The following is a 25,223-nucleotide window of genomic DNA, read 5'->3' as shown; positions in this document are numbered from 1 at the left end:
GGTGAGGAGGCTGTGCCTGACAGAATGACACGACAGGGGAGGGGGAAGGGGCCTGTGGACAGGAGCTCTCAGAGCTGGGTCACAGGGAGGGGGTGGCCCACAGGGCTGCCCAAAGGAGCCTCCAGGTGGCCCCCCTCCCCCGAGGCGTGGTGGGCAGCTTCCGTGGGACACAATGTCAGCACATGATGTGACAATGCGGGGATGTGACATCACCATGATGTAACAATGCCCATCGCTGGGAAACCTCTGGAGCACCAGGAGTCAGCATGGGATTACAACACCACGAGAGCTCTTGGAAGGAGCACTGCTCAGCATCACAGCACCACGAGAGCTCTTGGAGGGAGCTGTGGGGCTCCATCTCACTGCTGGTGTCCTGCCAAAAGGCAGAGGCACTGCTGAGTGCCCTGGCAATTACGGGGAGGAGAGCAGTGGGCCGGTGAGCCTGGGGCTTGGGGGCCTGCTCTAGGGCCTCAGGACCCTCAAGAATCTCAGCTCCTTCTCTTGCACCTGCTGTGCAGGAGGCTTATTGAGCTACTGTGTCTTCCCAGACTGGCCCCAGAACTCCACACCTGGGAGACTGAGCCACCAGGCTGATGGATTATCTTCTGGACCTTCCACTCGGAGTCAAGATCTTTGTGAAGCCCAAGTCCAAGTTTGTTCTCTGCAGGGGAAAGCTGGGGGAAAAGGTAAAGGAAGTAAAAGAGTGCAGAAAAGCTCTCCTCTTTCATGGGGTCCCCATCATGCACAGAGTACTTGTGGCCACCTCCTCTACAGCAGGGGCTGCAGCCCTACAGTCAGGCAGGGCTGGGCAGAAGAGTGAAGGTCCAGGTTCTCTGTGTTCTTCTCCTGGAACACAAAGAAGCACTTGTCAGTCTCCTCACTGGTTTCTGGCACTGTGCATGTATGTGGCTGGGCCCCTGCCTGCAGTAGGCAGCTGTGTTTGTCCTGGTGCCAGGGCAGTGAGTCCCTCCAGCTGATCCTGCCATGTCGACTCAGGCTCTGGTGCACCTTTGAGGGACACTTCCACCTTCTCCTGCTTATTCTGTTGGCATTTTTGGAAGAGCTTGGCTTTTCCTGGTTGGGGAATGCACACACTGCCCTCCTCCTCCTCCTCCTCCAGCTTGCACTGCACCTTCCCACGGCAGAGACTTGCCAAGGGCCAAGGCAGAGGCAGCTGACACAGCCCTTGAGCCTGCCTAACCCGAGGAGATTGGTTTCATCCACTCTCCACTGGCTGCATTTGAAGCACTGGGCCTGACCTTTTCAGTTGTGGGTGGGTCAGCAGCTCCTCCTGATGGCCTAAGGTGTCTATTTGCTGCTGGGGTTTGTCTTCTGTGCCTCAGCCCATCCCATCACAGCCCAGCCTGGCCCAGCACAGCCCTGCAGCCTTTCTGTGAGGGTCTCTGTGTCTTCAGAAGGACAGCGAAGAGTGTTGGTCTTCAAAGTACCTTGCTCTTCTCACAAGTACCGCATGGCATCTCTTTGCTGCTCTCCTGCCTCCTTCATACTCTGGCAAATGTCTCTTACAGCTATATGGGCTATCTCCTTCTTTCAATCTGGACGATCCCTACATGCACCAGCTGGACCTGCAATACAACTGCCTGCATGACCCCCACCTTCAGGACTACCACAAGCGCAAGGACATCCTGCGGATGCTGAAGAAACAGGGCTGTGTCACCAGTGAAAACAAGGTAGGTTTGGACATCAGGCTGATCAAGAACAGCCCTCTTCAAGCAGGGCTCCCACAGCCCTTGCTGCAGCTGCTGCTGCTGCCAGAGGACAGGGCTGTGCATTGCTGTCCCTGGGAGCAGAAGCAGCGCCAACGTCCTCCTGGCAAGCCCCAGTCCTGCCCTTCTCAGCCTGCCCCACGCTGCCTGTTCAGCCCTGGCTGGGGGGACAGCAGTGGCCCCAACACCAGGGTATGAGGGGAGGGCTTGGGGGCAGCTCCTCTCCCACTGGGCTCGGGCGGTTTTGGGGAAGGCCGACTGCATGGCTTGACAGTTTTTGGGGGATTCTGCCCTCGTCCCTCCATAGGTGATTTGCACTCTGAAGGAGTTCAATGAGTACAGGCAGTACCTGAGCAGGATCAAGATGGAGTTAGAGCAGATGTTGAGGGAAGAGGTAGGCAAAGCGTTGTGTTCAGGGGCATGGGACTGTGCAGGGCGGTGCTGCTGGGCCGGGCGCTGTGGTGGGGAAAGGACTCCAGGGCTGGGAGCTGAGCCAGCACAGGGCACTGAGCTGGGCACGGGCAGCAGGGCCATGTGCAGGCACACACCATGCTGAGGGAAGCCCTTCTTCCCTGCCCTTGTGCCTGGCTGAAGCAGAGTGCTGGCCTGGGCCTGCGGGAATCCTCAGTATGCAGGGGCTGAGTGCTTGTCCAGGCACTATGACCCACAACCTGGTGTCACCTTTCAAGAAGGGTTTCTGCCACTTTTGGCCACATTAAAGGATGGCCCCAACTGCCAGGAACCACTGACACTTCCAGCTGGGCAGAGTGGCAGCTGCAGCCTCAGAAACCTTCTTGCTCACCTCCACAGAAGAGCAAAGAGACCGCCCGGAAATCACGGAGATTCAGAAGAGGGAAAGGAGCTTTAAACAAGGGCCAAACCAACTCCACAACTGAGCTGGGTCAGGAAGATGCCAACAGAGCTGCTGACTCCCAGCAGAAGTTGGACAACACTGCTGACAGCCTCTTTAAAGCTATCTTTGAGCAGCTGACCACAGCAGAAGCCCTGAAGCTCCAAGGGCTGGTTGAGACTGTTGTGCATGAAGTCTTTGGGAGGCTCAGGGTTCCTCGGGATCACTATGCCAACTTTTTAAGGAGGGCTGCCCGGAGGATCAGAGGAGTAGTTTTTGGTGGCTGTGTGAGAACAGAGGCACCTCTAGACCACGAACAGGAAATAGAACTGGTGGCCAAGGAGCTTATAGCGACAGCGTTGGAGATCTTGGGGGACTATCTGGAGACCAAAGCTTCTGAGCCAGGGAGGGCAGCCAGGCAGAAGGAGCAGCCTGTTGATGGAGGAGCCACCCAATCAGACACATCCAAAGAAGCTGAAACAGGCAGAGCACGGCTACACGCTTGCCTTGACGAACTCACCACACAAGTTGTTAAGAATGTTCGCTGCCTCTTAAAATCCTTGATAGCTTCTCAGTTTGGAGAAGACTCCAGCTCTGAGTACACCGAAATCCTGAAGCTTCCCAAGGGTAAGGTGTCCAACAGACAGATGGAACCAGCAATCTCTGGATCATCCAAAGAACAGAGCAAGGAAGAAAGCACAGGAGTAAAGCTGCCTGCCTTGGGACCACAGCTCCATGCAGAACGGACTGGCTATGCCAAAACCATGGAGCCTGAGAATCCTGCAATGGTGAAGGAGAGTTTGGTGAGAGAAGCAAATCCAGCAACTTCAGGCAACACCTTGGACATAAGGACCATTGCAAATGGGATTGTTCAGTCTCTGTTGGACCTGATTGGTCAGCATTGGCCTGCACCAACCCCCAGACAGAATTTTCAAGGACCTGTCCCAAGCGCAACCACATCCCAAGGTGGAGAGGAAAGCTCTGCTGCTGAGGACAGCCTCCCCTCCATGGACCCACAGTTCTCCCGACAGCCCACCCCTCCGGAGAGTCCGAAGCCCCCTGCCCAGGCCAGACAGAATTTTCAAGGACCTGTCCCAAGCCCAGCCACATCTCAAGGTGGAGAGGAAAGCTCTGCTGCTGAGGACAACCTCACCTCCGTGGACCCACAGTTTTCCCGACAGCCCACCCCTCCAGAGGGTCCGAAGCCCCCTGCCCAGGCCAGACAGAATTTTCAAGGACCTGTCTCAAGCCCAGCCACATCCCAAGGTGGAGAGGAAAGCTCTGCTGCTGAGGACAGCCTCCCCTCCATGGACCCACAGTTTTCCCGACAGCCCACCCCTCCGGAGAGTCCGAAGCCCCCTGCCCAGGCCAGACAGAATTTTCAAGGACCTGTCCCAAGCCCAGCCACATCTCAAGGTGGAGAGGAAAGCTCTGCTGCTGAGGACAACCTCACCTCCGTGGACCCACAGTTTTCCCGACAGCCCACCCCTCCGGAGGGTCCGAAGCCCCCTGCCCAGGCCGGAGCACGGCGCAGATCAGTGCACATGAAGTTCACCGGAGGTGAGTGAGGCGTGTGCAGGAGAGCTGAAGGGCCTCTAGTCAGCAAACTTGATACCCTTTTCTGTCAATAAAGTATTTACTCCTAAGGCCTTGCTTGTGCTTCCTCCAAACCAGGCCAAAGTGCATCTGCTCATCTTCCCTGCTGTAACCTGTCCCATCCTCTTCCCTTCTACAGCCTCAGCCACACTGCAAGCCAATTTTACTGAGCTAGGGAGGCAAGGAGTAGCCCGCATTTTTGTCTTCTACAGCAAGCTTTGCTGTCGGGTGCGTGGAGGGATGCATCCCATTGGACACAGCCTGGCTTTCACCTTGTGTGAAGGACAATGACGTCTTTGCCTTGCAATCCTTTTTGTAGGGCCCTTTCTGCTCAGACCAAGCTGCCCCAGAAGCTCTGCACGAGCACTTGCTGTCACTGTGCTGCAGATCAACAGCAGCAGCTGCATCTGGGATTGCTCTGCCACCTTTGGGTCTCACCTGCCCCAAGGAGGGAGGCAGGGAAAAGGTGGTGGCCCGAAGCTAGTTCTGAGTTTTCTCCTTTTTTTCACACCCTGTCCTGGATTGGAATGGCCAACCCACATCCCCGTGGGGTAGTGTAACGCAGCTGCTCAGCAGTGGTGGTCTGTGAGTGAGGGCTGCTTTGGCACGGCTGGTGGAACGGTGCCACTGCAGGGGGGTGAAACGGGCTGGAAGCCGGGATGCCAGAGCACAGCTGCCATCCAGGGCCTGTCCTCTTCCCAGGGCATGAGATAAGGAACAGCTGAGAACCTGGGGAAGGCAGCGGCTCCTGCCGCCTCCCCCGCCGCTGGGGCTCGGCCTGCCCCGCAGGAAGGGCTTGGAGCCCGCCCAGCAGCCCCGGTCTGGCCCGGCAGGGCTCGTTCCATCTCCGGCCTCAGGCTGCGGGCAGGGCCCGGGGGAGTCACAGCAGCCCCGGCCGTGCCGCAGCTCCAGAGCGGAGAGGCCGAAGTGGCTTGGCGGGCGCTGCTCCCCTCAGGGCCCGGCAGGGCCTCGCACGGGTCCCGCTCCTGCCGAGGCTGCCTCGCCTGTCCCTGGCTGCAGCCCGGGGTCCCTCAAGGCACGCGTGTCCCGCATTCACCTCATCAACGTGTGCGAACATCTAAAGAGGCAGAGGCTGGAGCAAGGCCCTGCTCGGCTGTGCCCAGCAATGGGACAAGAGGCAACAGGCAGAAACCCTTAACCTGAGACTGAGCACAGGAACAGACTGCCCAGAGAGGGTGTGGAGTCTCCCTCACGGGAGATATTCCAGAACTGTCTGGACACAATCCTGTGCCACCTGCTCTGGGATGACCCCTGTCGAGCAGGGAAGTTGGACCAGATGAGCCATTGTGGTCCTTTCCAGCCTGACCCGTCCTGGGATTCTGTGGGAGCAGGAGCCTGGTGGTATCATCAGCCCCTCATGCCAGCCTAGGGAGCTGTGGCACCGTCAGGCTAGTGTGGGCTGCAACTCAGGCAAGCCCTAAGTCTTTTCAGTGCCCAAACCCTTTTCTGCTGGGCAGTGTAAAGGAAGGAGAGTGAGCTGAGGAGCAGGGAGACACTGACCAGCCCATGGTCCATCAGCCCCTGCCTTAGCCTGGAGAAAAGTCTGATGGAGGGTTCAGGATAAGCCACAACTTCCTGCCCTGCTCAAAGCTTCCCTTAAAAACACACTTCACAAATGCCTCCCCCTCAAGTTTTTGTTCCCAGATAAGGAAGTTTAATCAAAGGACAAGAGACTCTACACAGGTAGGGCAAGGACAACCATGTTTCCTGTCACTATCCAGTGCTTTGTTCTCCAAACCAATCTTCCCCCTTTGTCCCAGCCCCTCATCCCAACCAGCTGCTCTTTTAACCAGCTCAGAAGCCTGGCCAGGTACACACACACACACCAGTGAACATGGGGAACACACATCACATTTGATATACCAGAGACATTAACACAGACAAATGAGATGGGAACAGAACATTCCTACAAGACACAACTTGAATTTATGTTTATTTTATATATATATTTTTATATATATATATATATATATATACCTTTGTATAGATTAAACTGGGGGGGATTTTGTCATATACATTTTTTTGGTATAATACATGAGAAACAGGGACAGGAACATAGCAAATATAAATCAGTACATTCCTTCAGTGAACTCCTTGACACAGTGAGAGTGAAAAATTGCATGCAATGGGGAGACAGAGAGAAGGGAAATCAATTTTATTAGAAAAAACAAAGAAACAAGATAATATAGGTACAACTGTCAACAGAGGAGCAGCACTATAGATGGCAAACCTGTATAAATTAAAAGAAAATTCCACTCTGACATCTACTATGCTTTAAAGTGCAATGAAGCCTGATTTATTACCTACAGAATACAGGAAAGTTTCCCCCTCTCCCCATTCCAATCTATCCCTAAAAAAAACCAAACCAAACAAACAAACCCAAACAAACAAACCAATAAAATAAATCTAAAGGATATACATTATCCACAGTCCTATAGAGACGCCTACATCTACTCAGTAGCACCAAGAATCTGATATGGGTGTAATTAAAATCAATTAAAACTCGGGAGCAATGGTAACATCTGTTAGCTGCTTCTGCAGACCTCCTGCCCTTTGTGAGTGCTTGGGGAGAGGAGGCTCCCCCTGTGCTGGGTGACAGCGGCCCAGCGGGTCTGGCAGCAGCAGAGCACACACAGCACAGCGAGAGCAGCGCGGGGACAGGGGGACAGAGGGAAACGGGGACAGAGGGACAGGCCCCAGCAGGGTCTGCGGGGCTGGCTGGGGGTGTCACACGCCTGGGCGGGCGCCTGGGAGAGCGGGACTGACCTACACAGGGGAGGGGTTGTGCGAGTCCAACACGCGCCACGAGCCTCTTTGGTGACAGGGAGGGTGACAGGGAGGGTGACAGGGAGGGAGGGAGGGGACGGGGGTCAGCACAGCCCCCCTCTCGTGAGCCTCTGGCTGCGTTGTCCTCCGAGGCCAGGGGCCTCTGTGCCACAGTTCATCTGTCTCCACAAGCCGACTGTCAGCAGCCCTCAGAAGCCAAAGGTCTCCTGGGAAGCATAGACCATGTAGAGGAAGCCATCCTCGTCCTTCTCCTGCTCGTAGATCTCCGAGATGGGGGTGGACACGCTGACCATGCTGTGCTGGTTCACCAGCAGGAAGAAGGCCTGGGTGGGGTTCAGCTGCAAGCGGCGCCTGTGGGGGCAAGGGCAGAGGGGGCAGGGTCAGGGTGGGTGCCCTCACTGCCTGCTCCTCCTCCCCAGCAGTGCTGTTCCCTTTGGGCCAGGCCTGCACAGCCAGGGCCTCCTCTGGACCTGCTCCCACCCCTCAGGACATGGTGTCCATGAATCTGAGCTGCCCAAGGCTCCAAGGCCTCCTGAGCCAGGATTCTGCAAAGCCCTCCTACTCCAAGTGCTAGCAAGGGCAAAGCAGAGGGGCCTCTTCCCTCTGAGCTGAAGAATAAAAAGGGGATGGGATCCCTTCATTGCTCATGAGTGTCCCCTTGAGGGAAAGACCCCAGCCCTTCCCAAGGTGCTCAGAACCTGCCCTCCCCTGCCCCCCCACAACAGCCTGTACCATACCCAAGGATGCAGGGGCTGCCACGTCCCCATCCCTGCCCTCAGTAGCTGCCTCACCCTCACCCTCACCCCAGCACCCTGCAGTGAGTGGCCTGTGGGCAAGGACAGGCTCACTAACCCCACTCACCGGATTATTTTGACCAATTCACTCATGTTGACATGGTCTGGGACAAGGAACTTGGTCTTATCCAGCACTGGCAGCTGTTTCTCCCCTTTGTAGCGTTCAATGATGACCTGGGGGAAAGTCAAGGGCAGGATTAGTCATGTTCATAGTGCCCCCACACTGGTCCCAAGGTCAGATACAAATCCAACTAGCATGGGTAGAAAAGCTGAGGTACAGCCTCACTTGGCTTCACTCTCACAGGAAACAAAACAAAAAAAAGACATGAGCAGTGAGCAGCAGGCTGGCTGCAGATGGCTCTTCATCCATCACCTGTGCCTGAGGCAGGCAGTGAACAGTGTCCAGAACAATGAACTAAAGCACCAAGTGCTCTGATAGGCTGAGAAACAGTGGGCACCACTGGACCGATACAGATTCTGTACTCTGGCATGCAGGACATCTGAAGAGGAGTGAAATATTTTACCATCACTTTCTGACTGACCAAACCCACAGGTTTTGCTGGCTTGAGCTACAGACAGCTCATGATGCAGTTTGCTTCCTGCTGCCATTCAGCATCCCTCTGCCTGCTCAGGAACAGCTGTGGATATTCCCAAGCAAGCAGTTCTCAAGTTCTCACAAGTTCCAGTGAAGCCACTCAGGCATTCCTTCAGGAAGGGGGGTTTGGATCTCACCAGTCCCACTCCTTACGTTAACAGCCAGACTCTGAGAAGGATCAGAAACCCAGGGCCACCCCAGCTGTGCACTGAGCTTCCCAGGCACTCCTGCATGGTGTCACCACAGGGACAACCCAGCCCGTCCTCCTCTGCCAGACATCTTGCTTGGAACAGTTCTAACCATCCCTACATTCTGAAATGGCTGAATGATGATTTCTGATCCATTTTCCTGCTATTATAGTTAATGATTTTCTTCTGTGAAGCTGTTTGCTGACAGCTACAATTGCTGTTCTAAACCAGCCTGGAAAGGTACCTTTGTATTCTGAGAAAAAAAGTGGCAGGAAGTTAAAATAGGGAATGTACTTCTAAGAAAAATGAAATAAGTGAAGAATATACAGCTTAGTATGTTCCCATTGCAGTGCTGTTGTCTCACATCTGTCCAGCAACCTGCTGACTTTCCCACAGAGAGACTCTTGGATACTCATCAGCCCATTATCCTCTCCCACCTGACACTGAACAGTATTTTTCATTATAAGGCAAGGAATTGCCAGAATTTATTTTCCCAGGTCCTTTCCAGAAATACTCAAGAGCTGCAAATGGCTTTTGGCAGCAGAGGGACGGAGCAGGGTGCAGAGAGGAGGATCCCCAGGAGATGGCTCTGCGGAGCCAGAAGGACCAGAGAACCCCTGGAACACGGATTTCCCTTCCCTGATTTCCCTTCCCTCTGATCCCGTGTTGGCACCTCAGCCTCTGCAGCAGCAGCAGCAGCAGCGGAACCCGTGCCCGGCTCCCCCCGAGGTGGATCAGAGTCCCCGGCTGGGACAGAGCGGAGCCCCGGAGCTGGGGATGGCTGAGGAGCCCCAGGCTGGTGGGACAGGCTGGGCTGCAGGCTGATGATGGGCTGATGGCTGAGGCTGGTGGGACAGGATGGGCCGCAGGCACCAAACACAGAGGGGATAAGGGGCCCTGCTGGGGCTCTGCACCAAAACAGCCTCTGCAGAGCCCGCCCTTGTCGGGGTCTCTCGCTGGTCACAGTGACCCCGAGAAAAGTTCCAAAGTCTCTTTTCCCAGCCCTGCGCCTGAAGGAGGAGTCAGGGCTCTTAATTTCTCGGTCTCAAGGTTGTTTATTGTATCTTATCTATAAAAAATTTTCTCCTGCCCTGCCGAGGTCCATCCAGCAGGACAGCCCCAGGCACTCTGCCTGCCCCCAGGGCAGTGTTATGTCTTTATACTAAAAACTACATGTACTATGTTTACAATTACTTTCCAATACCTATCACCTGTGTTAAGACACTGAGCTTCCACTCTAAAGCAATCTAAAAGTGCCACCATCACAGCAGAAGATGGAGGCCAAGAAGAAGGAGAAAGGCTAGACACACCCAGTTCCCTCCATCTTGCCTCCTGAATCCCCATACCAGAAACCCCAAAATCTACTTTTTCACCTCATGATATCTTCACTATCATTCTTAAACTGTCGTGACTTACTGGTCTTCATATAACGTTGGTAACTTGCTCCATGGGTCACAATCAAACCCACAGGTGTTTTGGGCTCCGTGCCAGGGCTTCTGAGCCCCCTGGCATGGTCCTGGACAGACAGAGGGATGTCCTGGGCTCCCACACACCCTGGACAAATCTCACCCAAGGGGAGACCAGCACTGGGCCAGCAGCATGTGAACACCAGGCAGCCTTCGTGGGCAAAGGAGGATCTGAATAAAGAACCCCTTTCTGCAAAAGAGTAAATCATGCATTGGGACATCCCCCACCAAGCTGTTAATGGCCCACCATCCCCGCAAGGAGGGCACAGGGAGGACAAGATGAGCAGAACCATCCTACTGCATTTAACTTGAATCTTACAGGACAGGTGTGACGGTGTTCACAGGGGTTTTTGGATGAGGGAAGAGACGAGGATCTGACTCCATGTTTCAGAAGGCTGATTTATTATTTTATTATATATATTGTATTAAAACTATACTAAAAGAATAGAAGAAAGATTTCATCAGAAGGCTAGCTAAGAATAGAATTGCAAAGAATGATAACAAAGGTTTGTGGCTCAGCTCTCTGTCTGAGCCAGCTGACTGTGATTGGCCATTAATTAGAAACATCCAACATGGGCCAATCACAGATGCACCTGCTGCATTCCACAGCAGCAGATAATCATTGTTTACATTTTGTTCCTGAGGCCACTCAGGTTCTCAGGAGGAAAAATCCTAAGGAAAGGATTTTCCATAAAAGATGTCTGCGACAGGTGAGTATTTTGGCTTTTGCGAGAGGAGTCCTGAGGGGCTGAGTCCTCCCAACACCACAGACAGGGATCTGCTGGGAAACACAGGCAGCAGTGGCCCCTCAGCTTTTTGGTTTGCATGGAGAAGCAGCTACACAGCAGCTGTTTGTGCATCCACCTTCACCTGCAGAGAGGGCCCTGCACACCTGGATGGTGCCTCAGCTCTCACAGGAGCAGGACCACAGGCTGGTGTCTCTCATTACCAGCCAGTTCCATCCCAAGAGGAACCACCTTTAGATTAATCCAAGAATGGGATGCAGTGGCTGTCCTGGCTCCTGGAGCAGCAGCTGCCTTGTGCCCCGAGCAGACACAGAGCCTCTCATGTAGAACAACTCCAAGAGTTTCTGCTCCCAGAACACGAGCTGCTATTTGGGTAACCCAGCTATGAGAACAAGTGGCCAATGGACAAAACGTTCTTGTCTAGCCCTGGAGGGAAAAGCATGATCAGATGCTAAAGTTACACCCTGTGGCCCCAGGGAGGGTGTGCACAGCCACCTCCCAGCCCATATCCTTTTCCAAGCTGCTGCCTCCAGCCAGGCCTTCCTCAGCATGGGACACCTGCTCTTGCAGAGGGAACCACCACAGATCTCTGCAGAAACCATGAGTGGGCACAGGTGGGGAGGAGGAACACTCAGGGCAGAGCCTGAAGTCCTGGTCCTGCTGCAGAGGGGCTTGGACAGTGTTGATGAATACAGAATACACCCTTTGTTCTGGGGAGATGGACAGGGAGTCTGGTAGGGAATATGGCCAGATGTGGGGGTCAGCAGAGGCAAGGTCCAAGCAGGAGTGAGGCTGGGAATGCATTCCCAGCAGGCACAGAGGCTCAAATGTGTGCATGCAACACCTCCCTGACATCCACAGGCAGGCACAGACTGACACAGACACACAGACATCACACCAGCACAGCCTGCACCAGCCCCACCCTGTCCCCTCTGGCAGGTGCTTTAGTGGCACCAGACAAAGCAGCCCTCAGTCACAAAGGTGCTCTGGTGTTAATTCATCCAGAGTCATGTCAGTGCTGGACACTGGATCTGCAGCTCCCCAGAAAAGCACTCCCAGGAGCCCAGAGAAGGTTGTCCCTTCCTCTGAGTCCATGATTTGGGTTTCCATCCACCCCGTGCCAGGCCAGGGCATCATGTGGGCTCTCCCAGCTGCCACTGTCTCTCCATGCTCCTCTGTGGGTGCCCAGATGAACCCAACAGAGCCCAAATTCCCCCTCAGCCCTCCCTGCCCTCACCAGGCCTGCCTGGATTTAGCACTGCAGGGCTTTGGGAAGGGGTTTGCTCCCATTGCTGCCCAGAACCAGCTGCTCCCCAGCAATGTCAGACTCTCTGAGGGTTCAATCATCTCCAGAAAGGTCTCTGGGGCTGAGAGAGGCAGGGATGGTGCAGGGGCACAGGCTCCCTGTCCTCTAACAGGACAGAAATGATTTTGAAAACATATTGAAGCTGTGGATGGGGGTCCCAGTGGAAAGGCTGAAGTTCTCTACTTGCTCTGACTCCCAGGGAGGAGCAGATGGAGATTTCCTCCCAGCAGAGCAGAGCGTGAGCAGCCCCTGCTGCCAACACAACCATCTCACCTTGCCTGCAGGTGTGCCTGTGGTCAGCAGCTCCTGCCAGAGCAGGCAGCTCTGGGCCTGCAGGGACAGCACAGGAGCCCCTGGCATGGACAGGGGACCTGGCTCCTGCTGTCCTCACTGCACGTGCCAGGGGCAGCCTGGCATGAGCCTTCCGTGAAACAGAAGCAAAGAACTCCACGTCAGTCCCTTCCTCAGCTTTCCCTGCAAGTTCCCTCATGGAAACAGGAGAGATGAGCTCTTCCCTGGGCACACGGCCAGGCCATGCCCTCTCAAACCCTCCTGGCCCCCTCTCAAAGCCAAAGGGACTTGCCCAAGGACTCTGGCTGGAAACTGGAGATGCAGGAGGGCAGCAGGTGCTGCACAGCTTTGCTGTGGTTTCTGTCAGCACTAAGGGTGTGACCTTGGACCTCCCTCACTGCCCTGGCTGGGGGCTCAGACCCCTCTGCTGATTCCAAGTGTCTCTCCAGGGAAGCCAAGCACTTGGAGAACACAGCTCCTGACTCTCACAGATCACCAAGACTTGCTACAGTGATGGGCCTGCAGTGCTTGGACCATGGCAGTGCCCACACCACCCTGCTGCACCAGGCTCTGACCACTGCCCTGAAACCTCCCTGGGACAGGAGAGACAGCTCCAAGCTGTGTTGGGCTCCAACAGGGACCGGGACCAGAGACAGCAGGGACACAAACACAGCTGGGCCCCACGAGCCTTCATGACCCTTCTCACCACCTGATTCTTTCTACCCCTCCAGCAAAACTTGGGGTGTTGACCCAAACACAAAGAGCCCTCCATCCATGGGAACCTCCCACCATGTCCCAGTAATGCCACAGAACTCTGCCTGTGGATGCTCTGGCTCCTTCTGTCCATCCCCCAAGCAACACACATTTGTATGCAGGCACCTGACACGTGCACATGGGTGCATTTTATGTACAACTCATTTCTAGCCTGGCCTTGCAGCCAGAGCCTGAATGCACTGCAGTCAGCTCTGCCACAGCTCTGGAGAAATGCAGAGCCAGTCTAATGCCATTGAAACCATGTTAAGAGCAGAGGTAATCAATGTGCTGACAACCTGAGCACTGGCCCAGGGTGCTGTGAGGGGCAGCCCTGCCCTGCTGAGCTGGAAACACGTGAACATCACATGAACACCACAGTGCTGGTGGGAGGAGAGGAGAGGAGAGGAGAGGAGAGGAGAGGAGAGGAGAGGAGAGGAGAGGAGAGGAGAGGAGAGGAGAGGAGAGGAGAGGAGAGAGAATTCTTCTGGCTAGAAAACACTGTGCTAAAAACAAAACAAGAGTGAGGCAGAAGAGGACTAAGATGGGCTAGAGCAGTTTGAGACATTCAGTCTTGAAGGCCAAATACTGATAGTGTACAATTTTAAGACAAGGTTGATGTTCATCCAGCACTGAGAGGGAGCTGAGCTAGGAATCCTGTCTTTCTGGTCATTGATGCTGTGATACAGCAAATAGTAAGCTGAGCAAGCCCCAAGTACATAATTTCATTGAATCATGGAATCATTTGGGTTAGAAGGGACCTTAAAGGTGAGCAGGGACACCTGCCACTAGACCAGGCTGCTCCAAGCCCTGTCCAACCTGGTGCTGGACACTTCTAGGAACAGGATGTTCCTCTAAGTCCTCCATCTTCTCAGGAAGAGATGCAAATACTCAGGTAGAACTCAAAAGCAGACTCAGCCAAAGAGCAACTCAGCATATCAGGTGTGACATGGGCAGGAAGAACTGCAAGCTCATGGTGTCTCACCTGTGCCTGTCATCCACAGGTGCTGGGACAGCACAGAATGGCTCTGAATCATCCTAAAAGAGCCTCTGTGCTTTCAGAGCAGTGAAGATCAGCCCACACATCTTTCTCTGGGCAGAGAAATCCTTACCAGGCTATCCAGGACAAATCAGGTAGCTACTACAGCCAAAACAAAAGCCATTTCAGAGTCTTCTCCTACTGCACTCACTTGGAAATAGGTTTGAGATGAAATCAGCCCCCTGCCTCCAGGGCAGCAAGGAGCTTTGGAGCTGTGCTTTGCATGCAGAGAACACGGCTGCTGTTGGGCAGCTGGCACACACAGGGCACTGCAGGTTCATGGGGACCATCCTGTGCTGATTCCAGGCAGCAAAGCTTTGCAAGCTCCATGGAGGCCACCCAGGAGCACAGAAGGTTCTGAGAACAAAGCCTGACAAGAAGAGTGAGAACAATTCACTTACTGGGATCTTGTTTGGATGCTGCTCTCGGATCTGCTGCACTTCTTTACAACGATCCGCTGGAGGGAGAGAAGTGAAGAAATCGAGTTAGAAACCCCTGTGGGGTAGGGCAGGCAGAACTGAGGCACCGACCCTGCCAGCCACAGCCTGACCCAGAGAGGGACATTTCCCAAGGAATGCACATCCTGCTCCCCAGAGGCCTTTTGTGAGCATGCTGTGCCAGGTGTCAGCTCCAGTGACCAACCCTTCATGGGCTCAGCCACCCCAGGCTGGGACACTGCCCTGCTAAACCTGGGCACCACACCTGCAATCAGGACAGTGAAAGGACACCATAAAGATCACAAAATTCACTTAAATCCACCCTAGGCACGTGCAGCTGCTGGCAGTGGGTGCAGGGCAGAGCACAGCTTTGGGGGCCGTGCTCATTGTGTCTCCTGGATGCCTCCCCCAGGGGACAGTTCTCCAGCTGGGGATGGGTTTCAGCCATTTCCTCCTGCCTGCTGCTCACTTCCAAGCACTCCCTGGCACAGAGCCTGGCTCCACAAGAGCTGCACCAAGCCAAGGAGGACTCCTGCCCTAGCACAGACCTGTGCAGCAGCTACAACAGCTCCTGGCCTGACATTGCCAGGCCTGGAGGCAGGAGGAAAATCTGAAGCTAGGAGATGACCCACATGCAGAAAGACTTCTCCTGCAGTTGTTCTCACACTTTCTATTCCTATTCCATTTTCCTCCAGAGTTTACTGACACACACAACAGGCAGCAAAGCTTGTGCACTCTTCCAGTTGACAGGAGAATTCCCATAGCCCTCACTGCTTTACCAGAGGGCTCTCCTCTTCCCACACCCCAGAGCAGCAGAAAGCAGAGAAGCAGCAGTACCAGGGTATGTTCTCTCTGTGCCTGCTCCTCCTGGGACACCACAGACCTGTCCTGCTCCTGAACTGCCACTGCTCTGGGAGGTGCCTCACAGCCTGCACTGAAATGCCCAGAAACCAAGGCAGGGGTGAAGGTCAGTGACTGAGCATTGCTTAGAAAGGAGATCTGGGTACTGCAGGATCTATCACAGAACCATCCTGCCACAGCCCCAGCCCCAGCCCAGCTCCCCTGAGCAGCTCACCCAGCCCCAGCTCCCCATGGCCCACTGTGAGAATGGAGGGCTGGGTAAATGCATGAGTGTTTTTGCCTCAGAAATATTGATAATTTCTCCTCTGAGCACTCAATAAAACTTTATTTCTTATATGTTGAATTTGGCTAGATATGACCTTGGGAAGAAACTGGAGTTTCCTTAAAAGCCACAAGACTACAAAATCACCAGATCATAGAAAGTTTTGAGCCCCATTTCTGCCTCCTCTGAGAGGAAAATACCACTCTGCTAGGAGCTGTTAGATCTTTTATTCTGTAGGACTCCATAGGCAAGCAACACAGAGCAAGATTATTTAGATTGCATGAAAAATTCAGGCATATTTATTTTGGGGTTTATGACTGAAGATGCAGACTGAAGATGCAGCTTCCCATGTTTCCTTTTCATCCAATCCAGTGCTCCAGGGATCCACAGTCATCCTTGTGGTACAGACAATTTTCTCCTGAGGTACCAAGCAGCCAGGGAATGACAGAGACATCAGCAGCAACGTGACACTGGCACAGAGACACCTCCCTGGCAGTGCTGAAGGGCACGGTGCCAGCAGCACCCAGCCCACAGAGCCCATTCCTACATGTCACTTGTATCCAGGATGGAGCATCCCAAAGGCTGCAGAGATCCAGAGCTCAGCTGGACAGCACTGATCACCATGGAAATTGCAGCAGCTTGACTGCAGCCAGCTCAGAATTGTGGGTGTTAGCAGAGCCTGCAGAGCTGTGTCCTCACATCTGGCCAGTCATGCTGGCTTCAGTGTCACCCCAGCCTGCTTCTCTCTCCGTGCTATCATGTGCATGAGCTTCCTAAACACCACAAGCTGCCCTGCAAGGTCTCAGGGCTGTGTGCACAGAAGCCCCAACAAGGCAGGTAATTGTGAGAAGGGTCAGAGAAGGAATTTGCTGAAGGTATGTTATCATGGCTAGTAAATGAAGGTAATCTTGGAGCATCCAGCTGGCCCAGGCTGCATGTGCCAAAGGGCAGCCACATGCCAGACACCCTCCCTGCTCCCTGGAGGCATCACCAGCTGCAGCACAAGGTGACAGAAGCCATCAGCACCTCCATTTATACAGTGGGAACAGAGGTGCCTCCTGCCCATTGCACTGAAAATGGTGCCACACAGAGAGGAAGAGGGTCCATCATCACTCCAGCTGCACATCAGTGCCTCAGGATCCCAGCCCTGGGACCACATGGGGAGCAGATGGGGTGCAGTCCTCTGTCCCCACGGGGAGCAGATGGGGTGCCCTGGGCAGAAGGTGGCTGCTGCAGAAAGATCCTTCCAGCTCCTGCTGACTCCGTGCTCAGGAGGAATAAGGGCACAAGACACCAGTGACAGAGCTCTCAGCTGCCCCAGGTCTGCTGGGCCACAGTGGGAGCTCCCCTGTCCCAGCCTTTAAAACCTGCCCCATGCCCAGGAGCTGCTCCCTTTGGCTGCAGGCCCCGGGTATTCACACCTCCCTGACCTCAGGGCAGTCTGTGGCAGGAGGCTGATCTGCAGGTGACACAGGGCAATGGCAGCAGGTGCTGCTTTACTCCAGGGGCTGCTGCATCCCTACAAACACCTCAAGCACTGCACTTCTTCCTCTGGAATTGCTCACTTCAGAAACTCCATTGGGAATGCAGCTGGGAGCAATCCTACCTCAGGTGCTCAAGTTCCTGAACCTACAGGCAGAAGTGTCCAGGACACCTGAGGCACTGCTGAAGAGCACACTTTGTCCCATCCTAGCCTAGGAGAGCCAAGGAAGCAGGGTTGGCAATCAGGAAAAGCTGCATCAATCCCTTGGTGATTCCTGTGCACCCAGGTGTTCACATCCAAGGGATCTCCAGCAGGAGACAGTGATGGTCTGATGGTCACCCACACCCTCCTCAGCCTGGGGTGGGAGCCAGAGGTGGAGCCTGTGACTCATGGAAGCACCAACATCACACAGCAGGAGCAGCTATAAATACCAGCCTTAATTCAGTGTCTGTGCAGTGTAATCTAAGTCACAGGGATACAGAGAAAATGGTTAAAGGGCATTTAGAGAAACCTGGCTGGAGGTGCCAGCCCAGCACTGGAGCCCCCACAGCTGAGGACAGGCAGGACCCCCCCACCCCAGCACCTGCAGTGTTGGCACTCTCACATTCACACACAACAGACCTGACCTTACAAACTTTGTTCTCCTCCTGCAGCTCTCCCAAACTGTGCTGAAGTTGAGACTTTCCCCATCCCTGCAGCACCTGGCCACAGTTAATCCTTAGCCAATGTGCAGAGCAAACCAGAGCTGTTTGCACAGCCCTGTCCCCATCCATGCTCTCCTCTGGTCCCTGCTGGCTGCCAGGGCAGCACAACACCAGCCCTGGGTGCAGCACAACACCAGCCCTGAGTGCAGCATCTCAGGGCTCCAGGCTCCTGCTGCTCCCGCTGACCTGCACGAGAAGGAACAGCCCCATCCTTCCCTTCCACAGCTCCAGCTGTGGGCACCACATCCCTGCCCTGAGGGGAGCCAGCCTTGTCTCCAGCGCCAGCATGGCAGATCTCAAGATGGCAGCACGATAAAAACCACACAATTTTATTGGTTTTTCCCAGGGAAACTTCTCTGCTAGGGCCTATTGAAAGCCAGGAGTATTTTTGTAGCATTGCATATGCCGGGAAATTGCCTATTTCTCCTCCAAGTACCAACAGCAAAGCTTGCAAATTGCCCAAAACACCAGAATCTTGGCTGTTTTCTTGACTGAGGTCCTTCCCAAGCTGTGCTCCAAAAGATGCGAGCACACAGTGTATCCCATGGCAATGCAGGGTGAGATCATTTCGGCGCTTGAGGAGAACAGTGGAAAATTTGGAGGCACACTTTGCAAACATTAACCTTTGTTATCAGCTGTGCCCAGGAGCCCTGGCCACGGGAGCCAGGTCCCTGCTGTGCTGGGCGCTGTGCAGGCACGGGATGAAAGGACAGTCCTGGAAAAAGAGCCTCAGCAGACAAAAGATACAGATGGTGGGACAGAAGGAAAACACATGGCAAGTCCTCCAACAGTGCTGTTGCATAAGGGGCACCATTTTCCAGGGATTCTGGACAAGCAGTGCTCAGGCCCTGGTGCTGCCCCAAGGCAGCAGATGGACAACAGGGAGAGGCCCTGCTGCCTGTGACCAGCAGGAATGCTGTCAGGAAAACACCACTAAGAGCAAATACCACCTGGAAACGTCAGCAGTGTGCAGATCAACAGCTCCTGAGCTGGGCAGGGCTGAGAGCAGAGAGCAGAAATCAGCCAGGAGCTGCTGCCCCTCCCTGAGTGCCACAGCTCCAGAGGGCACAGACACATCCCTGACACCTCCAGCCCTGTGGCTTCTCCCTGCCATCCCCACAACACCCTGCCAGCCAGCCCGGACAGGGATCTGCCTGAGATTTGAGGAGATGCAAAAATGAACCTGGTTCTTCAAGAAGCTGCTGTGGTCAGTCCCAGGGCAGAGTGCTGCTACAGGAATTGGATGGTTTGAAATCAGGATGTGTGTGGGGTGAGCTGGCAAGGGCTGGAGACACAGGCCAGTTATGCAGGTCATTCCAGATGAACATCAATGACTATTTCTGTAATATCACACCACCCTAAGGCCAGACACCTCTAACCACCAGGAAACACCCAAATTGTGAGTGTGTGTGGCTCACCCAGCAGCTGACCTGACCTGTCCTTGCCCAGTGCTCCTTCTGAGGCCAGTGGTGCTGTGGGAGGAGTGAGAGGAGATCCCACATGCAGGAAGGAAGGAGGCTGTGCCCAGGGCAGGTTCCTCAGCACCCCAGAGGGTGCCTGTCCCAGGCTGCACAGGACAGTGATTCTGACTGTCAGGTTTATTTTATTTGTCTGTCTGCAAAGCTGGGTGCTCCAGACAGAAGAAATGACTCAGGACCAAACCTACACTGCCCTGAACCTAAAAGCTTTGAACTGATAGAAACATATCTCTGCATGACAGAATAGGTGGAGCCTGAAGCTCCACTGTCCCTGAAGTTATTACCAGCATAAACATGGAGCAGTGGATGCTCTGTCTTCATGGCTCTCCATCCCATCACTACAGCTGCAATAATACCACATGTGCAGTGTCTGGGGGGATTTTGGAGTGCCAGGTTCTTGGGCCCTGTCATTGCAGAAGCATCCCAGCATTCATTGGCAAAAATTCCCAATCTTCCTGGCTCCAGAACAGAGCTTGAAAATGGATTTTAAGACACAAAGAGGAAACACCTTCATTTTTCTTAGCATTTAAAAGTGTGACAGGAGTATGATTTTGAGCCTGGCTCCAGGAATGAGCATTTGCATCTGGCAAATCATGATAAGGGCTCAGCTTGTGATCAAACAGAGCCACACCACAACTGTGAACTCTAAATAAATGTCAAGACACTTGTCCTCTGATTGCACAGTACCACTGTGACAGGACAAGGCAGACTGGCATTAAACTGACAGAGAGCAGGGTTAGATGGAATACTGGGGAGGAATTCCTCCCTGTGAGGGTGGGCAGGCCCTGGCACAGGGTGCCCAGAGCAGCTGTGGCTGCCCCTGGATCCCTGGCAGTGCCCAAGGCCAGGCTGGATGGGGCTGGGAGCACCTGGGCTAGTGAAAGGTGTCCCTGCCATGGCAGGGGGTTGGAATCAGATGATCTTTCAGGTCCTTTACAATTCAAACCATTGTGGGATTCTGTGATCCACCCCTGCCATGGGCTGTGCAGGATGAGCACTGGACCTCCAATCACCCAAACAGCTTAAAATTTACTGTACCCTCTGAGCGTGAGGGGGAAATGGGCAGCACCTTCTGTGTCATGTCAGGATGGCAAACAGAGAATTTACATCACAGTCTCAGATAAGGAAGTGCTTTTTTGCTCAACATTTAATCACATTTCACTATCCTTGGTAAAGGAACAGCAAGTTCCCTCTGTACCCTGGGGAGGCTGTGCCAGGGTTTCCCTCTGCCTGCTGTGTGACTTTCCACCTGCACAACCTTGCCATCCATCCCCATCCATCCCCATGACAGCAGGAACACTCTCAGATTTCTCAGGACTACTCAGGACACTTCAGACTGCTCAAAGAAAGCCCTGGCCCTGCTGGCAGGATTGTATTTTGGTGCAGCCCCCCGTGCACCTGCAGGCACCAGGAGCCTCTGCCCAGCACAATTCCCTGCTGTTTGTGCACAGACAGGCCTGGACATGCACAGCTGCTCTGGGGACACGTGCCAGACACCAGAGTCTTGGATGCATTCCTGCATTTTCCCTCACAGCCTTAAAGCACCTTCTGAGGACAAAAGGCAGCAAACAACAGCATGACAGAGCTGGTGGTGTTTACACACTGCCAGTCAAGCACAGAATGTCACCCGAGCAAGTGACACACTGTGAGACCTCTCAGGTGACTCTCCTGGCTGTGATCCTGCTGAGACTGACCACAGAGGGAACACCAAAGCAAGGGACATGACTTATCCATGGCTCATGGCTGCTCACTGGCAGAGGTGGCAAAGGCCCACCACCCTGCATTCACCAGTCTCCACCCTTCTGGCTCAAAGGAAGATCTGAAGTTTTTATAGTGAAAAAAAAAATTAAGTAATAAACAAAATACACAGGTTTTATTATTCCTGGCTGCCAGTCAGGACCTTGTGTTATATAAAAGAATAATAATAAAAAAACCAAAATTTGTGGTCTACATGTCAGTTTGGCTTTTGTTCTGCAAGCCTGTTCAGTTCTTCAATGCTGATAATGACCCCCACATGCAGTCACGTCACAGAATGTCCTCAGTAATTAATCCAAGACACAGGCAGCTAAGCAGCAGCTTGGAGCAGTATCCTCCTCTCAGGGAACCCCAGCTCTCAGAGCACAGACACCCAAGGATCAGCCCAGGGCCAGCGAGGGCTCACAGACCAACCTCACATCAATATCCAGATGCTTTCCCAAGCCACCAATGAGCAGAACTGTTGTGATAAGCCCAGGATGGTGTGTGAGGCAGACAATCCAGGCCCTGCTGGTCTCTCAGTGGGTCCAGGCACTGGGTGAGCCCCTAGGGATGCCGTTCTCCAGAGCCAAGAGGGGATTTGCTCCACACCCACCCCTGCCTTTCCTCTGAGGAGGGGTGGCTCCCCCAGCCAAGGGCAGATCTGCCAGAGGATGGAACCTGGGATGGGAACACTCTGTCCACAGAGGCTGAGGTCAAACCTCTGTGTTTGTCCCCAAGCCAGGGGCTCCAGCTGAGCCAGCAGACACACGTGGGTGTGCCCCAGCCTCTGTTCCTGCCGGACACGGGACCGAGGGGCTCTGGGTCACCAGCCAGCCCAGGACCCAGGCCTGTGTCCATCACCACGCTGTTCTGTGCTGCACTGAGGACACAGCTGGCAGCTGCTGCCAGCCCAGCGCAAACCCTGCTCAGGAGCAGTGGGACAAGGCTCCCAAGGACTCGTGTTCCTTTCGGGAAGAGCAGCAGTGCCGTCAGGCTGCTGCACGCTCCCAGCACTGCCAGGACAGCCTGTTCCTCTGACAGACCACAGCTTTGTTCTGGGAACTGTTTTGGACTCCTGCAACAGATCTGAACACGCCTCAGCCTCTGGGTTCAGCACATGGATGCAGAGGGTGCTGCCACATTTTCCCCCTGCACCCACAGCAAGGAGGTTCTGCTGCCCAGGGCCGGCCCACAGAGCTCACCTGACAGCAGGGACAGCACCTGAGGCCATGGCAGAGTCACTGCTCCGTGCCCTCCACACACCTCAGGTCAAACCCCTGCTGCTTCCCAGCCAGTCCCCTTCTAAGTCCTCACAGTGATTAAGAGAAATCAGGAAATTTTACTCAGGAGAGACCCAAGACCAAGCAGATGAACAAACACAAGGAATTAACAGAAAAATTCCAAAAATACAAGAAGGGGGAATGTGGGGGCCTGAATATATGTATTGTTATGGAGAGAGTCCCTGTTAAGATCTATGTATTGTAAGATCTATGTGTGGGTCCTAGTTACCTTCACAAGCCACAGCTGCTGCCCAACTAAGGACTTTGCAGCTGTAGCTCGTTTGGAGTAACTAGGACCCACACATAGATCTTACAATACATAGATCTTAACAGGGACTGTCTCCATAACAATACATATATTCAGGCCCCCACAGGGGAACACAAGCATTGAGGAAAGCAGAATCTTTGCTGAGGAGCAGCAGCCCAAGACCTAAGGCAGCCACTTGCCATGAAACTGGAGCCTGGGTGCCTTTGTAAACAGCCATAACCCTGACTCTGCCTTTTCACTGATTTTTTGGAATGCTTCCATTTCTGTAAAGTTTTGAAGCCTTAAAAATCAAGCCATTCTGAGGGTACAGAATCGCTGGAGATGTTTTCCACCAGCCCTCTCCAACTGCATTGTAAACAATCGCTTCCTGCTCCTGTTGTGTAATGATTCAAAGACAAAAACAAGCCGTATTTACTTTCTCCAACAGAGTAATTCCAGCCCTGACCCAGAGCAGCTGCGGGGGCTGCCAGGCCTCCTCCTCCTCCTGGCTCAGCTCTGCAGCCCAGTCAGCTGAGAGAGCAAAAGGGCAGAGGAAAGTACAGAGAAACAAGGAGCACTTGCAGTTGCCGGCACCAAACTCCCTCACCCCCTCTGTCCCTCCTGGGCTATTTTAATCCTGCTTGCTTTCAACTGCTCTGAGCCTCCGATTTTGTTTTCCTTCTGGCTCAAAGAAAGTCTGAGCAATCCACGAAGGCAAACCCGTCTCCTCTTAACCATAATAAGCTGATTCTCACCAGTTTAACAGTAGGTAGTTACTGAAGGGCTGATTTAGGACTTTGCTGGTTTTAAGACAGAGCTTAGGAGAACACAGCAGGCTCCCAGCAAGGATCCCAAGCTCCCAGGCTTGGGCTGGTTCTTGTTTGTGCGTGTTCCCTTGGCTCGGTCCTGTGGCAGGGGAGGGCTGGGTAAGCATTCAAGGCCAGAAGGGTTGTGCCAATAAAATACCAAATATTTACAGTTTCCAGGAGAGCAGCAAGGGCCTGGATCAGCAGTTTCCAGCAGGCAAAAGCTCCAATTTTAAATCTCATGTAGGAAACGCCCTCACCTACGTTCAGGCAGTCTCTGGTATAATATGAGGGAGTTTTATGGCATGAAAACACTGATTTCAGCATTATACAGCAAGTAAAGCTCAAATGCTACCCCTTCCCCAGGAATTTAACCTGCCAGAAACACACACCTCTCCCTGCGCCAGCTGGCAAAGGTCAAGGGAAAGAGCAGTTGGTGTTTCTGTGGATTCCGCTATCGGGTCTGGAGATAAAAATCTGGGACTTTCTACAGTCACCTCCTCACCTTCTGAGCGTCCCCAGGACGCACCTCTGACAAAGGGGTGGGGAGGGTGTGAGCACTGAGCCTCCACAACCATCACTGACTCCGTGCGGCACCCTGCAACACCCGCCCGAGGCCGCCGGGATGGGGAGCGCGGGGGGCGATTTTTGGGGAGGTCTTTGTCCTCTGACAACCAAAAGGGACCCCCGGCCACCCCCTCGTCCCGGACATTGCACGGCCCCTTGCGGCCGCCACCGCGCCCCGGTGACGGCGGTGCCCGGGAGCAGCGGAGACACGGCGGGGATGGGGCCCGGGGGGGGAAACGGCGGGGATGGAGCCCGGGGGGGCACGGCGGGGATGGGGCGGGCGCGGCCCCCCCGGAGCGGGCCCGGCCGGGATGACAATGACATCACCGCGCGGCGGCTGCGGCACCGCCGCCCCCGGCCCGGGCCCCGCTGCTCCCGCGGCCGCGCCCGCCGGGAGCCGCGGCGGCCGAGCCCGGCCCGGGCGGGGCCGGCCCGCAGGGCAGCACGGCGGGGGCGGCGCAGGGCAGATCCCCACGTCCGTCCGTCCGTCCGTCTGTCCCTCCCTCCCTCCCGCGCGGCCGCTGCCGGCCGGTCCCGGCTCACCGAAGGTGCGGCGCTGCTTGAAGGGCCGGTCCGAGGGCATCGCGGCGGGACCGGGCGGCACCGGGACCGGGCGGCTCCGTCTGCACTGGGGCTGCGGCGGAGCGGCGGTGACGTCACCAGGCACCGCCCATATGGGGCGGGGCTTTGCCCGACCGGGGCCTCGCCCACCCCCGCGACCCCGGAGCTCGCCCCGGACGGGCCCCGCAGCGACCCGGGGGCCACGGGCAGCACCGAGCCACGGGCAGCACCGAGCAACCCCTGGGGCCAGGACAGCACCGAGCCACCGCCGGGTTGGGGCCGTACAGCCCAGCCCGTGCCACCCCTGCCATGGGCACGGACACCTTCCACTGTCCCAGGCTGCTCCAAGCCCTGTCCCACCCGGCCTTGCACACTCCCATGGATGGGACAGCCGCAGCTTCTCTGGGGACCCTGTGGCAAGCCTCGCCACCCTCACAGGGAAGAATTCCTCCCCTAATCCAATCGGTATCTCACCTCTTTTAGTCTAAAACCATTCCCTCGTGTCCTATTATTATCTGCCCCTCTCTTTTTTATAAGCCCCAACATGTCAGAGAGCGGCTGGTGACACGAGGATGGCTGTGCCGTAGGAACACCATGGCAGAGCATCCCCATTTCCCAATGGGACATGGTGGTTTATTCAGAGT

General features: G+C 54.8%; 1 protein-coding gene across 1 annotated transcript; it reads right to left on the bottom strand.

Moving 5' to 3' along the window:
• Positions 1 to 6,334: 6,334 nt before the first annotated feature.
• Positions 6,335 to 24,673, bottom strand: MAP1LC3A (microtubule associated protein 1 light chain 3 alpha). Its single transcript, XM_054274680.1, has 4 exons — positions 24,562 to 24,673; positions 14,558 to 14,613; positions 7,843 to 7,949; positions 6,335 to 7,332 (listed from the first exon to the last, which is right to left on the bottom strand). The coding sequence occupies exons 1-4, from the start codon at positions 24,599 to 24,601 to the stop codon at positions 7,170 to 7,172; spliced, it is 366 nt and encodes a 121-aa protein (XP_054130655.1). The 5' UTR covers positions 24,602 to 24,673; the 3' UTR covers positions 6,335 to 7,169.
• Between the last annotated feature and the right edge of the window lie 550 nt (positions 24,674 to 25,223).

This window comes from Melozone crissalis, unplaced genomic scaffold, assembly GCF_028551555.1.
Source record: "Melozone crissalis strain CALT ecotype California unplaced genomic scaffold, PUWL_Pcris_2 ptg000017l_1, whole genome shotgun sequence".
Classification (NCBI taxonomy): Eukaryota; Metazoa; Chordata; class Aves; order Passeriformes; family Passerellidae; genus Melozone; species Melozone crissalis.
Note: the sequence above shows the minus strand (reverse complement) of the source record. Positions and strands in the feature narration are given on the sequence as shown.

Coding starts and splice junctions, on each gene's coding strand:
- MAP1LC3A (XM_054274680.1), bottom strand. CDS start 24,601: ATGCCCTCGGACCGGCCCTTCAAGCAGCGCCGCACCTTCG. Junction 14,614..24,561: donor CAAGCAGCGCCGCACCTTCG/GTGAGCCGGGAC, acceptor CTCTCCCTCCAG/CGGATCGTTGTAAAGAAGTG. Junction 7,950..14,557: donor AGCATCCAAACAAGATCCCA/GTAAGTGAATTG, acceptor ACTTTCCCCCAG/GTCATCATTGAACGCTACAA.